The 16780-nt window shown below is 37.7% G+C and overlaps 1 protein-coding gene across 1 annotated transcript; it reads left to right on the forward strand.

Annotated features, from left to right (window-relative positions):
• The first annotated feature begins 13639 nt into the window (after nucleotides 1-13639).
• Nucleotides 13640-15257, forward strand: LOC143620685 (putative WRKY transcription factor 70). Its single transcript, XM_077092322.1, has 3 exons — nucleotides 13640-13961; nucleotides 14163-14264; nucleotides 14732-15257. Exons 1-3 carry the CDS (start codon nucleotides 13687-13689, stop codon nucleotides 15117-15119), a joined length of 765 nt encoding a protein of 254 aa, XP_076948437.1. The 5' UTR covers nucleotides 13640-13686; the 3' UTR covers nucleotides 15120-15257.
• Nucleotides 15258-16780: the final 1523 nt, after the last annotated feature.

The following is a 16780-nucleotide window of genomic DNA, read 5'->3' on the forward strand; positions in this document are numbered from 1 at the left end:
GGTTCATAGATATTTGTGGGATACAAATATTGGAATGACCCGCTCTCAATATTACTACATGGAGTCGATGGACCTGATCATTAGTAATTTTGAGTAAAGGAGAATTTCATATTATCCTTAGACCTGAGATGTATACTGGGCCTTGATTTTCACCGAGTATTACACTTTGACTCTCCCCTTCGCTATTCGTAAAAGATGGTACATAAGGATGAGCTCGGGTGGAGTATAAAGTGATAGTGAGAGGCGTATACAGTCAAGATGGAATTTGTTCCTCTTATGTGTTGAGAGTTTAGATGTCTAAGGCCTGATAAAGTTGAATTGTAAAGAGAATGATCACCTATGTCTCTTAGATCCAACATGACATCTAGTAACAAAGAGATATAATGATAGATTCACCTAAATCATATCAAGTAAGGGACTTGAAGGGATGATGTTATTGAATGGCACTTCGTCAAACACATTAGGGGTGGTGAACTGTTGTTAGGCGGTATTCACCACTTGCATTAATTTTCTATGTATCTCGTGCAAGTGGGAGATTGTTGGAATTACGTATGCCCGAGACACATACTTAAACTAATGTGGCTAACTGTGTTTGATCCAAGTCGGGTCATACCCAATAACAAGCTAGACAACACCAAATGTATTCTTTTAACGATTTGATCATTTAAATGAATACCGAACACTACGTGTTTAGAAAATTGGTTTTCTAAACAAACACACTTGAGGATTCAAATAAATTATTTGGATAATTTGTTTATATAAACTAATTATTTAATTGGTTAAATAATTAAATAGATGTATGCACATTTTATGAAAATGAGTTTTATAAAATGAATGGAGAAGTTTTAAATGTTAAAACACAAAAAAAAAAAAAAAAAAAAAAAAAAAAAAAAAACAAACAAAACCGGCCACCCATGTGGGGTGGTGGTTTTACCCAATCAATAACAAGATGCTCTATGTAACTTGTCTTGGGTTCCTTTTAATCCTCCATTTCCCCATACATGCAAATTGTCTTGTTCTTTGATATTTTTCAAGTGTTGTAACAAGCAAACAAACTCTCTCTCTTTCTCTCCAAAACCCACGGCTCACTTGGGCATCATTTGGGAGTTTTGTGAGCTAGTTCAAGTGTTCAAAATCCTAGCAACTAGTTGGTGTTGTTGCTCAAAGCTTGGGGTATACAAAGCTTGAGGGTTTCTCTTTGCAACCTTGCCATTTGAAGACATCATCTTCTTCATCCATCTACATCTTCTTATAAGGTATAAGAAGGTACCATTTACATTTTGTAAGCATATTGTTCTTGTAATATTGATCCTTGTTCTTTGGGTTTTAGTTTTAACATAATGGTATGTTCATAACAAGTTTTAAAATCTAAGCTTCCGTTGCGTTTTCTAGTTAAATATGGTTAACTTGAACTTTGATAATCTTGTACAAAAACCAACAGGTGGTGACTGCCGTCGCAAGAGGGGAGGGGGGTGAGGGCCGATCGGGTTAGAGGAGGGAGGGAGGAGGTTAGGGTTTTTAATATTATTAATAATAATATGTTACACAAAGGCCGCTCAACTTTTAGTTATTACTTTTCTAGTATAAAGTAGCTTTTTGCATCTTGAGTTAATGTTCTACACAATATTATTAAATAACACATAAGCCTAACACATAATTATCAAATAATTATTGTTTGGATGTTTGTCGTTTATTCACCAATGGTTTGCGTCAACTCGTTTGCGTTTCGGTGCAATCCCGAAAGACTACAAATGTAGTGATTCTCAAGCGTCATTTAAAACCCTAGTTTAAATGTAATGAGATGTGCGTTATAGATCAAGTGATCTTAAGTTTGAATTGACGGAGTTTGAATTAACGGAGTTAACCTGAAATTGATGAGTGTCACATCATTCCCATGTTGAAAGAATTTTCGTCCCGAAAATTTGAGTCAAGTCGCGATGGGTGTCTGAAAAAGCAAGAAAAATTTTCAGTTTGTCATATCATCCCCTAGTAGAAAGAAATTTCGTCCCGAAATTTAATTCATACCTCCGGTGATTTCTGACGGTTTGACGGCTTTCGCGGTTTTCGGTGTTCGGTCAACCCTTCAAAAAGGTGAGGATACTTTTTCATCATTTGATCCTCGCGTTCCCACGTGAATTCTGGTCCACGTTTCGAGTTCCAACGAACCTTAACGATTGGAATTTTGCTGTGCTTGAGTGTTTTGGTTTCCCAATCCAAAACTTCGACTGGTTCTTCGATGAAGCGTAGCTGTTCATCAACTTGCAACTCGTCCAAAGGGACTGCTTGGGTTTCATCGGATAGGCATTTCTTCAAATTGGATATATGGAATACATTGTGTACGCTACTGAGTTCCGTTGGTAGATCCAGTCGGTACGCCACCGGACCAATGCGCTCAGTTATCCGGTAAGGGCCAACGTATCGTGGATTGAGTTTGTTTCGCTTTCCGAAGCGAACCACACCTTTCCAATGTGAGACTTTGAGTAATACTTGGTCGTTCACTTGAAATTCAAGAGGCTTTCGGCGCAACTCTTTTGGCGATCTCGTGCTGCTGCCATGAGGTTTCGGATTTGAACAATCTTTTCAGAGGTTTCAAGTACAAGTTCTGGACCAGTGATTTGGCTATCACCCACCTCTGCCCAGCAGAGAGGTGATCGACACTTCCGTCCGTACAACGCTTCAAACGACGCTGCTTTAATGCTTGCGTGGTAGCTGTTATTATACGAAAACTCTACCAAAGGTAAGTGAGGTTCCCAACCTTTTCCGAAATCCAACACGCATGCACGCAACATGTCCTCCAAGCTCTTAATGGTGCGCTCACTTTGCCCATCCATCTGAGGATGGTATGCTGTGCTCATATCAAGGCGGGTGCCTAGTGCGCTCTGTAGTGACTTCCAGAAGTGCGAAGTGAAACGGGAATCTCGATCAGATATGATGAGATAGGCGCTCCGTGTCTAGACACTACTTCTTTCATGTAAACGCGAGTCAGTCTTTCCATTTTGTCCGATTCTTTGATTGCTAAGAAGTGTGCAGACTTAGTCAACCGGTCAACGATCACCCAAATGGTATCGCATCCCGTCGGTGTTTTGGGTAATCCCGTGATGAAATCCATTGAAATGTGTTCCCATTTCCACGTTGGAAGTTCCGGTTGCTGTAGCAGACCAGATGGTTTCTGATATTCTATTTTGACTCTTGCACAAGTCAAGCACTTGCTCACGTAGGTGGCAATGTCGGCTTTCATGTTTGGCCACCAGTAAAGTGCCTTTAGGTCATGGTACATTTTATCTGAGCCAGGGTGGATGGAATATCGGGACTTGTGTGCTTCGTCCATCACTAGAGTTCTCAACTCTCCGTATCGAGGGACCCAGATCCGGTTTTTGAAATATCGGACCCCGTCCGATTTGGTTTCAAGTTGCTTGTTCATGCCTCGCATGAGTTCTGATGGAAGATTATCGTCTTTCAAAGCTTCGAGTTGCGCATCGCGAATCTGATCGGGTAAGTTGGCGTGAATCGTGAGTTGTAATGCTCGCACACACCTAGGTTTATCGGTTTCTTTCCTGCTGAGAGCATCGGCCACTACATTGGCCTTGCCAGGGTGGTACTTGATGGCACAATCATAATCCTTAAGCAGCTCGACCCAACGATGCTGTCGCATGTTCAGCTCCTTCTGATCGTAGATATGTTGGAGACTCTTGTGGTCGGTGTAAATGGTAAACTTGGTACCGTACAAGTAATGCCTCCATATCTTAAGAGCAAACACCACAGCTCCGAGTTCCAAGTCATGGGTCGTGTAATTCTTCTCGTGAATCCGTAGTTGTCGAAAGGCATAGGCTATAACTTTTTCGAGTTGCATCAGCACGCAACCGAGACCTTGTATCGATGCGTCACAATGTACCTCAAAATTTTCTGTTCCCTCGGGAAGGGCTAGGATAGGGGCGCTACAGAGTTTGGTTTTCAATAGTTGAAAAGCGGATTCTTGCGCGTCACTCCAATTGTACTTAGTACCCTTGTGAGTCAAAGCGGTGAGGGGTTGAGCAATCTTTGAAAATCCCTCGATAAAACGCCGGTAGTAGCCGCCCAGTCCTAGGAATTGTCGCACCTCAGTCGAAGTCTTAGGTGCTTCCCAGTTTTTGATGGCCTCTACTTTACCGGGATCGACATGGATACCATTCTCATTGATCACATGTCCTAAGAGGTGAACCTCGCGAAGCCAAAATTCGCATTTCGAGAGTTTAGCGTACAGTTGTTCCTTCTTTAGCAATTCTAAGATCAATCTCAGGTGTTCTTCGTGGTCGGTCTTGTCCTTGGAGTAGACGAGGATATCATCAATAAAAACAATCACAAACTTGTCGAGGTACGCCTTGCATACTCTGTTTATGAGATCCATAAATACGGCTGGTGCGTTGGTTAAGCCAAAAGGCATAACTGAAAACTCGTAGTGACCGTACCGAGTCCTGAATGCCGTCTTTGAAATATCTTCTTCGCGCACTCTTAATTGATGGTAACCAGATCTCAGATCGATCTTCGAGTAGTAACTCGATCCTTGGAGTTGGTTGAACAGATCATCAATTCGGGGTAAGGGATAACGGTTCTTGATCGTCACCTTGTTCAGCTCTCGGTAGTCGATGCACATGCGGAAAGTCCCGTCCTTATTTCGGACAAATAAGACAGGGGCTCCCCATGGTGATGAGCTAGGTCGGATAAAACCTTTATCCAACAAATCTTGCAATTGAGTAGACAACTTCTGAAGCTCTGCCGGTGCGAGCCGATACGGGGCTCGTGCTATGGGTACTGCACCGGGGGTCAATTCGATTTGGAACTCGACTTGTCGAATAGGTGGGAGTCCAGGCAAATCCTCCGGGAAGACTTCCGGAAAATCTCGCACATTCGGTATGTCTTCGATTCGCTTCTCCTCCGAGGATTTCTCGACAATATGGGCTAAAATTGCCGGATGACCCTTTCGTAGATATTTCTGCGCCTTCATGAGGGTGATGACGTTGGTGGTCATGCCGCTCTTCTCGCCCTGGATCGAAATGATCTCGCCGGAAGGGGTAGTGATGTGGACTATCTTGTCGTGACATATAATCTCCGCTCGGTTCTCGGATAGCCAGTCCATGCCGACAACGACATCGAAACTACCAAGTGTAAAAGGTATGAGGTCGATATCAAAAGTATGACCCGACAATTTCAATTTACATCCCGCAAGTACATGAGTTGTTTCTATAGACTTACCGTCAGCTAATTCAACATGAAATTTAGCATCTAACGGGGTTGGAGTTAAGTCTAAAAGTTTACTAAAGGCTTTCAATACAAAACTCCTATCAGCTCCAGTGTCAAACAAAAAAGAAGCAAAACAGTCGTTCACAGGAAACTTACCAGTAACCACATTCGGATCGTTGCGGGCCTGGCCTGACCCAATGACGAAAGCTCTACCTTTACCACTGCTTCCGCCACCGTTGCTGCCTCCATTGTTCTCATTCTGCTTTAGTTTGGGGCAATCCTTCTTGAAATGACCCTCTTGACCACACTCGAAACACCCTTTAGTCTCCGTAGGCTGTTTAGGAGCACCCTTTACCGCTAGGTCTCTCCTACATTCCTTGGCCTGATGACCCATTTTTCCGCATCTCAGACATTTGATACGGTCGCATGGCCCAGCATGGTGATAGTTGCATTTGTTGCATTTCGGGTGTTTCCCAGCATAGCCGCTCGAACCCTGTCTGCCACCGTTGTTGTTATTGTTGGAACCCTGATTGTTGAAGTTCCGAACGAGTTCGGGCTTACGGTAGTGTTGTTGCTGTGGGAGGTTCGAGGATGAGGACCTGGTGTTGTCGAATTTACTCTTTCCATTACCCGAGTTGTTGTTGTTGTTGTCAGTGATTGAGTTATCTCGGGTTTTAGAGGTTGAACCTCTAGGTGGTAACGCACCTTGTGTCACTGCCTGGTCCGTCAGTTTGTGAGCTAACCGGATCGCTTGTTGAATTGTAGCCGGTTTGGAAGACGTCACCATACCCTGAATTTGTGGTACCAGCCCATCGATATACATCTCGATTCTCTTACTCGGCGGGTCTACCATCCGTGGACACATTACTGCTAGCTCGTGAGAACGGGTGGTGTAGGCTTCAATCTCAGAACCCACCATCTTCAGCGCCCAAAATTTCGACTCCAACTTCGTGATTTCCTCTCTAGGGCAGTACTCTTCTCGCATCATATTCTTGAATTTCTCCCAATCCATAGCATTGGCCAATTCCAACCCAAGAATCTGCACATTAGAATTCCACCAGGTGAGGGCGAAATCTTGCAGTGTTCCAGCAGCAAACTTGACCCTGCTGGCTGGTGGACAGTTACATATCTCAAAAGCTGACTCTGCCTTCTCAGCCCAACGCATGAAACCAATGGCTCCCTCAGTGCTGTCAAACGAATTGGGTTTACAGTCTGGGTAATTATTGAAAGTACAGACTCCGGCTTGACCTTCGGCTCCTCTTCGGGTTCCTCATAGGGATCTTCCTCGGGTTCTTCCTCAGGTTCTGCTGCATTCGGAGCAATCTGCGCTCTTAGTGTGTCGCAACGGGCTAGGGCTGTCGCTGCAAGGGCTCTCGCACTAAAAATTTGGTCAAGCAAATCTATCATCTCTGCTTGCATCTTGATCACTATCTTCATTAGCTGAACATGAGCATCCTGAACTTCCTTCATGGCTTCAGTCAGGTAGGAAATTCTCTTCCTAGCCTCAAATCCATTCCCTATCAATTCAGTAACATTCACTCTCGTCGAGCACATAATGTCAACTTCACGCTCTAAACAGGAGGCGAGAGCTGCGAAAGTGCGTTCCACCGTTAGGGTTAGGGACGATAGTGTGTTGAAAGACAAAGGACAGCCTGGGATGGGTAATAGGGGAACTTTCTCTCGGTAAACAAACCGCTCGATCAGACTTGGGTACCAATCCCAGCTAACGTCGTCGTCGTACATGCCTCCAGATAGGCGATACCTCTTCGGTGCAGGGGCTTCTAGTTCCGGGGCTACTCGGGGTGGCGAAGAGGTAGGTAGTTGCGGTTCCTTTCCATGAGCATGAGTCATCTGGTCAGATGATGATGATGGTGGCGTCGACATCCCTACAGGATAAGTCGTGTATGCGCGCGTATGAGTGGATAAGGTAAAGAGATAAGATAACGAAAGACTAAACAAAATATTTATGCAGTGCGTATAATTATAACTAATGGGTCGTTGCGGTTATAGTCTAGTATGCATGCAATTCTAGTTCGCTATAACTTGGCTCTGATACCAATCTGTCACACCCTCAAAATCCACTAACGGAGTTTTACCGTCAGAGGGTGTGAACTAACAGGATCGGAATCATTAGTTATAATCAAACCATAAATAAAGTTTTCAAACCACGAAACATTTAAGTGTAAATAAGTGCGGAAGCGTAAAATCATAAACCAAGTGTTGCGTCACGCAGGACGACTTAAAACCCAATTAATAACAGTTTAAAAACGTGTTTGCAAAAACGATAGAGTTCAATGTAATGCATGTTCCTATACCGCGCGCCCGCCTCGGCTACCTGAGAATAACATACTAAAAGTGTCAACACGGGGTTGGTGAGTTCACATATATAAATAAAGAAAATGTTTGCGTTTAAGTGTTTGCGTTATGCGTTATGCGTTTTGCGTTACCAGATAATGTTAAGTCAATTATATATCGATAGGTAGCTAGCCTATACAACAAGTGTTACTAAGTGTTCGGCACCGAAGCTTACTGTTTATCAATTGCCTTGTCACCATGTCTATCCCGACCATGGAAAATGTGTTAGCCAAGATTACACCCACTCGACCTCCAGTCGAGTTTAGCGTTGGGTGGGGTTTGTCAAACCCAGTAGTACTACTCAACAGTGACTCGCTATTATCCAATATTAAACGGTTCGATTTTATGAAGGACTTTAGTTGTTTCGTTTGCCACTTAGCCTTTACAAGTGATATATAATATAATAACAAAATCTAAAGCGTTTCGGAGTATGTATTCTCCCCCAAGTAAAAGCGTTTAAAAGAGTAAAAGGGGAAACGTGAAACTCACTGTTTGCGAAGAATTCAAAAACAAGTCAACCAAGAGATGCGCGTCACAGAAAATCCTCACTAGCGTTCTAAAACAAGAATGAGATTTTCTAAGTGTTGGAACTATTATTGAGTCTCTAGACTCGGCACATAATACCTATGCATAAGATACGTTTCGTGTTTCGTTTGTGAATTGTGTGTGTCTCAACAAACACATTTGTGATACGTTACATGTGTGAATAACTACTTACGTGTCAAGTATTAATATTGTACATTATTAGCAATCATTCCCCACAAGGGCAATTTAGTCAAAAACATAGCAATTATCTAGCAACAAGCACGTTTCATGTATTCTCATATAGTTCAGCAGCTAGTTTTATCAAGACAAATTTCTACTTGAAAGATTTCTCTATTCAACAGATCATAACATATCAATTAATTCATCAAAAATCGTCACAAAAGCACACATGAGTTAGGTTTCCAGAACTATTTTTATTGTATTTTTATTCCACATAAATTTCTCACAATGATCAAAACATTACAGTAAACTCACGGCAGTCAAAATCATGCGCAACAGAATGCTATTTGTTATTCCTGTTAAATAAAGAATCCAGTTAATGCAAGACCAATTGGGTTAGGTTCTTAACTCAACATGTTAACTTCCAGAAGTGGAACCAACCCATTTGGTCTTGTGGTTTATGAGATATGATAATTACAAAACAACCTAACAGTAGACCTCACAATTCAGACTTGCACTTCAGTTTTGTAAAAGAATAAAAGTTAACTTTTACACGTCCAAAAATTACAAACTTGGACTTTATTGAAACTAGACTCAACCTAGTACACTTTAGTGTTAACAATCTCAACCAATTACCAAATTAACATTCAGTTACAGTTGTCTAAACATAACTTACAATCTGTCCAGTACCAGTTTTGACCTTTGATCACATTTAAATCGTTTGAGCAACCAAAACACCTCCAAATCAGGCGTGGTTGGGTTTTCTGAAAACTTGACTCAGAGCACTACCTTTTAGACTCATAAATATTATAGTTTGGTTTTATATTTAACAAGTTACGCCTCGTTCAAGTTTAACTATCACTGCTGTCAAAAATCAGCAAGCACACACAATCGTCTAGTATGCATCCTAAGCATATGACATATCTCCAAACATGCAATAAACATAATTATCCATAAAAATCAGTAGTAAACCCTCTAGGGTTCACGAACAATCAATGATCTAACAATCTTTTACCGTTCAAAATCACACATGATCATCTAAATCAATAACCGAAGCATAATCAAGCATCATCTAATCAAAACAAAGCATATGAACACTTAACACATTATTTACAAAATTAGGGTTTTATGTTTATACCTTAAAAACGCAGAAACGAGCAAGAGTAAGGTGAGAGATGCCTAGAAACAAGTGCGGGATGCTCCGATTATGAAAAACAAAGCCAAAACGGAGGTGATATGGTGTTGGTGGTGGCTGCCGTCGCAAGAGGGGAGGGGGGTGAGGGCCGATCGGGTTAGAGGAGGGAGGGAGGAGGTTAGGGTTTTTAATATTATTAATAATAATATGTTACACAAAGGCCGCTCAACTTTTAGTTATTACTTTTCTAGTATAAAGTAGCTTTTTGCATCTTGAGTTAATGTTCTACACAATATTATCAAATAACACATAAGCCTAACACATAATTATCAAATAATTATTGTTTGGATGTTTTTCGTTTATTCACCAATGGTTTGCGTCAACTCGTTTGTGTTTCGGTGCAATCTCTAAAGACTACAAATGTAGTGATTGTCAAACGTCATTTAAAACACTAGTTTAAATGTAATGAGATGTGCGTTATAGATCAAGTGATCTTAAGTTTGAATTGACGGAGTTTGAATTAACGGAGTTAACCTGAAATTGATGAGTGTCACAACAACAACTATCGCTTACTAATGTGTTGTCCATCTTCCACGTTGTCAGCTTCCACATCAAGAGGATTTTCAGCAGTATTCCTAAACCTAGAAAAAGATGTTTTCAACGCTATCCTCTGACTACTCCTCACTGCAATCAACACAAAACCGATATCGATTACTTCATGAATTTTTAACACATGTACCCACATCAATACACAGTCGAGTTACCTTTTTTCTATCCGATTTTGCCTTTCATTTTGTTATGACCTACACAATAATTAACATACATCAACAATAATCCAGTTATTAAAGACACAACCCTATCTGACGGCACACTAAACCAATCGCATCCACTATATGACGGCAAACCGACTATTTAAAAGAAGTGTGACTACCTACATCGGATAATAGAATGAAACAAATAATATATAAAAACTGACTCTTACCGTCACGGCTATGAACCTTAACCAATCGATGTCAAAGATAACATCGGCGACGATTAACCTTCGCAAACCCTAGCATTTGATTAGCGAACATAAACCCTTTTATAATTGTCCACGATGACGGATCTTCAATGATGGAATGATTTCAGAAATCTTTGATATATTTAGCTGATTACTATTGTTCGATTTGATTTGGTATCTAAGATGAAGTTGGAAGGTTTTCTTTTCTGGAAAGGGATTGTGTTTGACCACCGGTTAGTGTTGCGAAATTTTAATGTGGCGCCACTTATCAAGCCTACACACAAATTTAGTAACATGCCCTCCCAGTGTTAATTTGTATTAAATCTATGACATTTTATTTACAAATATGCCACAACACATATCAACCATTGATGATCCTTAATCAAGGGCTGTAGTTAATTTCTGTCATTTCTTGAAATAAATTCATTTCTCTCTTAAACCATCATATATATGTGTGTGTGTGTGTGTGTGTGTATAGGATCAGGATCATGAGAGAACCTTTTTGAAATTGAGAACTTTTAGAACCATTTTGGACCACAAAAAACCTAAAAATAAAAAAATCATAAAATAAAAAAAACACAAAAATGAAAAAAGTAAAAAAAACCAAAATTCTTATTTTAACATCCCGGTTTCATAAAGAAAAATAAATAAATAAAAACTCGGTTTAGCTAAATTATATACACATATGTATAATATATACATATATGTACATTTACATGTTTTTTTATACATATGTGTATAATTTAAGATAAATGATACTGTACATATGTGTATATTACGTAAATAAAGATTAAATAAAATTATACATATGTGTATAATACGACTTTTTTTTATTTATTTTTTATTTTTTTAATGAAACCGGAATGAAATATAAGAATTTTGGTTTTTTTACTTTTTTAAAATTTTTGTTATTTTTTGTATTATGATTTTTTAAAATAATTTTTTTAAATGTGTTTTTAGTGATCCAAAATGGTTCTCAAAGTTCTCAATTTGCAAAGGGTTCTCTTAGGATCCTTACCCTATATATATATATATATATATATGTTGTATCATTATGTTTTCTCATTAGAAACTTATAACAAGTGTCTATTTATTACACAAATGATTTTATTAAATATAAGAACGATGAAGTGGGCCAACACTATGAAAAGCCAAATGAAAGAGAGGACAGTAAATATGTTTGCTGCCATGATAAGGTGAGTACTGGCCAATAATGATTATATAAAAAAAAGTGGGGGTAGGGGTCTGGGGTGTTAAAGCTTGTTGCAGCTTGTGAGTTGTTTGCTTTCTTGTTTTAAATTTTAATTACATTGGTGGTAACTTACCACTAGCAATGGTAATGCTCTTTTTTCATGTTGTACATAATAACATAAACATGACTCTTGATCAATTTCGTGATATAAAGATGAAGAGCACACAATAATATGTTCATCGTGTACCTGTGAATCCGATGCACACGTTTATGGAACTCGCCATGATCTTCATGTTATATTAGTAAGAGTAATTGTGTCCATCAAATAATTACCATTATAGGATTAATATTTGGTCATTATAATTTAATAAATAAACCTGAAGGCCATTTGATAGATTAATATAAATGGCATGTGCATATTAATCTTATAAATACATCAAATATCGTCTTCAAAATGGAATTTCTAGGAAAAGGAAATAGGTATATAATCGATTTTATTGCAAGTGCATATTCTTATGTCATGACTTCAATTCGAAGCGACCAAAACATCTGCGTACACACTGAGACCTATCTCAAATCCAGACTGATAAGAAGTGCGACTTGAGGCGTATTGAGATGTGAGGTTTCAAGCATATGTATTACTCGTTTAGGGGGTGTTTGGCTAAGCTTTTGGAAATTGCGTATTTGCTTTTGAAAAAGCTTAGCCAAACACCCTCTTAATAAAGCCGACAATTTGACATGTAAAAAGTGGTAGTTTAAATCCGTTTACCAAACAAGAGGTACAAAAAAGTTACCGAAGTGTACTGTCGAAGCGTATAACGTACATTTTATCTTGTCTTTTCAAAATCTGGATTATTATTGTAAGAGGAGCAGTTGATCGTTTGTTGTTGCTCTCAAGTGCACCTTAGAAACAATGTCCAAAGAGAAATAAATAGGATACTATGATAACAAAAGAAAACAAGTAAAAAAGAACAAACCAATTAGTTTAATATTTGTTTATTGCCTCAAGTAAAGTGTAGTGGGCGTTAGCTCATTATCACATCACCATTCTTAAGAGCCAAACACCATTATGCATGATGAATTGGGGCGACAAAGTAGCGAATGACTCTCTGGGTGCCACTACAACGAAGCAAGGGCTTCAAATGGTGGAACCAACTACAAATCCAACCAATTAAAATACATCATTCACAATTTTATTAAACAAAAATGATTAATAATAATTGTTTTTTGGTTAAACCGTTACACCCATTTGAGAGCTTATTAATTAATCTCAAAGGAGGAGGTATAGGGTTCAAGGCCCACATGCGACAAAAAACATCGGGTTCGAGCTTGTAGGTTGTGCCATGGGGTTTTCTTACCCATGGTGCATTTCCTTCTGAATGTGAAATGAAGATAATCAATTAGTTAGTGATCCAAATGAACATTATAGAAAAAGTTAGTTAATCCCCATCCACATATGTAACAGTGAAATGCAATACTTTTTATCACCTAAACTCTCTTCCATTACACTCGGTTTTATCGAAACATGCCAAGTAATCAACAAAACTTTCCTTGTCATAACATCTAGAAAAATTACCCTACATTTAGTCATTAAAACAAACACAATTGACTTTTCTACAATATTAAATTCAAATTTGTTCGGATTTGATTAAGACTTAAAAAAATCTTTTTAAAATGGTGATTAAGATGACATCACATTCACTTAAATTGATGGCGTACGTAATACCCTTTTTTTCCTCATATATATATATATATATATATATATACACAATTGACTTTTCTACAATATTAAATTCAAATTTGTTCGGATTTGATTAAGACTTAAAAAAATCTTTTTAAAATGGTGATTAAGATGACATCACATTCACTTAAATTGATGGCGTACGTAATACCCTTTTTTTCCTCATATATATATATATATATATATATATATATATATATATATATATATATATATATATATATATATATATATATATATATATATGTTTGTAAGTATGTAACATCTATCTATCACACACCTACAACATAATAATACCTTAATCAGTGTATATCTTCAACTGTCCGTACATCTTATAACAAATGGACATTAACAAGAAAGAATTGGTGGAAACCCTAACCAAAGGCAGAGATTCTGCCAAGAAGTTGCAGAATTTACTTAGCCAGAAAGTTGATGATGATGGGTCAGCTTCTGTTGGTGATCTTGTGACCGAAATATCGCAATCCTTCTATGGTAGCCTTTTGGTGTTGAATTCTCCCAATTCCAGTGAATTCAGTAGGGTTCCGGTGAGCTCTCCTTGTTCTGGTGACCAGATACCGACACCGGCTAAGGGACGGAGAGGATGTTACAAGAGAAGGTATTTAAAAGTTAAAATTTTAATTGTGAAGGTACGGGGATCAAACCCTGACACCCTCATGATTTACTCTGGCAGGATGTGGCGTACATCATTTTTTTTTTTATTTAAAACTTTTATTGCACATGTGGAACTAGTTGATGTTTTTTTGTAATTTGTTTGATTCAACACAAGATCTTAATTGATTGATTTAAGGTTTTGTAGAAAGACCATAGATTCTAGAATGGAAGTTAGTGACACCATTGAAGATGGCTATGCATGGAGGAAATATGGGCAAAAGGAGATTCTCAATTCTAACTTCCCAAGGTTATTCTCATTTTTATTAATCTATAAATATTTAGTATAATTGCATTTAGTGACATGGTGTTTGCTCTTAACCTACCAACACAAATATGATTCTAGGTTCAAATTCTTACATGCACAATGTAAGGTCAGTTTTTAGGTATTTAAAACATCGTCAAAAATCACATTTAGTGGGAAAGAGTAAGAGAGACGGTTAAAAACACATCTTAATTGTGTATCAAAACTTTTTTTTCATGTTGAATGGCAAACTAACATGCACCAAAATACACTTATAAACCACCTAAACTGTAAAATTTGTATAGACATATAATTATACGTATCATTAAAATTAATTATACCATAAAATTAACTACTTTTGTACGGTTTTTATAGTTTCCTACTTAAAATTAGTTATGCATTAAACGTATATTGTTCACATTATAGTCATGTTATTAGTTTGAATTTTAACAAATGTGTTTGATTGATTACAGATGTTACTTTAGATGCACACACAAACAAGGTCATGGGTGCAAAGCATTAAAACAGGTTCAAAAGTTAGAAGATGGATCAAACATGTTCCACATCATTTATTTTGGTCATCACACTTGCCCACATACACCTACTTCCTCTAAACTTGGTGGATTTGATCTTGATTGCAAAAACTCCAATAACCACCACAACATGTCAAACAGCCCCTCAACTATTGCAAAAGACCACATTGACCCCTCTATAAAACAAGAAGACCAATCTAACAATGTTTCATCAGCACCATCATCCCCTTCGTTGGTTTGGAAAGAGAGATTGCAAGATGAATTTGAATATTTCAAGAATAATGACAGTTTTGGTGACATATCATTTGATGATATTGTTTTCTCTTAATAGTTAATGTTGAGGGTGAAATAGCTTATGTATAATGTAACTTTTTTGTTGTATACATTCACATTTTGTTATATCGTAATTATTTCAAACTTTGTTATAAGGGTATGAGTTATATTGGTGTAATTGGGCACGATAAGAAGCCATGGTGGCATGTTTGATTGTTTGGCCGGTACGGAACACTGCCCTAGGGCTGTTCACGAACCGAACCAAACCAAACGCAGGCATGCTCATACTTGGTTTGGTTTGAAAGCGAGCCGAACCGAGCGGATTGAATTTAAAGAAACGAGAGAAATCTTTATGCTTGAACTTGGTTTGGTTTTGAAACCGAGCGGCTTGGTTCGGTTTGGTTTTGCTTGATTTTGTACAAAGTTCCCAATTTTAAATTTCTAAAACTTCAAAATATCATTAATTCAAGACTTTCAACTCTAAATTGTCTAAACTTTCACCTTTAAAATGTATAAAACTCATAGTTAACAATAAAACATATATAAAACGAGTGCCTATGGTTTAAATTTGAACTTTAAATTCAACACAAAAGATGTAAATTTTAAAAAACTTTAAAAAATAGTATACTTTAATATATATACATAAAGTTTATATATAAAACTAATATATAAAAATTAATTCGAGCAAAACGAACCGAACCAAACCGAGCGAGGCTTTGCTCGTGCTTGGATTGCTTTTAAACCGAACCGAGCCGAACGGCTCACTTGCAAACCGAGCCGAAATCAAACAAGCATTTTTCGAGCAAAATTCGAGCAAACGACGAACGAGCGGCGAGCAGTTTGGACAGCCCTACACTGCCCACCCAAGACGTGGTGTGACGTGTATGTTTGTCATGAGAGGTACGACGGTCGTATTTGGAAAATTTGACATTTGGCTTGCTTTGGAAACCGATGACAACGGCTCTAACCATGAAAAAAGACTTATTTTCAATTAGTTAAATATAAGTTAGGAGTGTTCATTGGATCAGATAACAGATTATTCGGTTTATTCAGTTCGGATTGTTCAGATCTGAAAATTTTAGAATCCAATCTGAAATCATGTCTGATCCGAATTAGGAGTGTTCCTATCCGATCCGAATTGATTTCGGATCAGATTCAGATCCTCTGAAATAATCTGTATAACCCGAAATAAACCATATAACAAACATTCAAACAAACATCTAATTAAATTAAAATACAAAATCAGAAAATTTAAATAAAACGTACTCAAATAAAAGTCAAAATTCAAACAAAAGTCTAACTAAATCTATGATCCACCATAATTGTAAAAACTATAAGAGTACATGAATGAAGCCAAAATTTAATTAATTAAAATGTTTGTTATTTATTTGGATATCCAACTAATTCGAACTATCAGAATTTTTTTGAAATCCGAATCCGAATTAGTTATCAGATTTTCTGATCGATCTTATCCAAATATCCAAAAAAGAATTCGAATCAGATTATTCGGTTTTATTTTCGATTCAGATCTCGTTTTTTTTTTTTTTTTTTTTGAATTTAAGAAATATTGATGTTTAAATACCAATAAAACCAACACATTTTCTTCAAACTTCTACTACTCTTAATCTCCAACTTATTTTCTTTACACTTATAGTACTCAAAATTTTAATTTTTTTGTTTTTAAATGGGTTTATCATCTTTTTCATATAATGTTGT

This window comes from Bidens hawaiensis, unplaced genomic scaffold, assembly GCF_021521415.1.
Source record: "Bidens hawaiensis isolate Kalapana, Puna unplaced genomic scaffold, B.hawaiensis_p1.1 tig00002631_1, whole genome shotgun sequence".
Classification (NCBI taxonomy): domain Eukaryota; kingdom Viridiplantae; phylum Streptophyta; class Magnoliopsida; order Asterales; family Asteraceae; genus Bidens; species Bidens hawaiensis.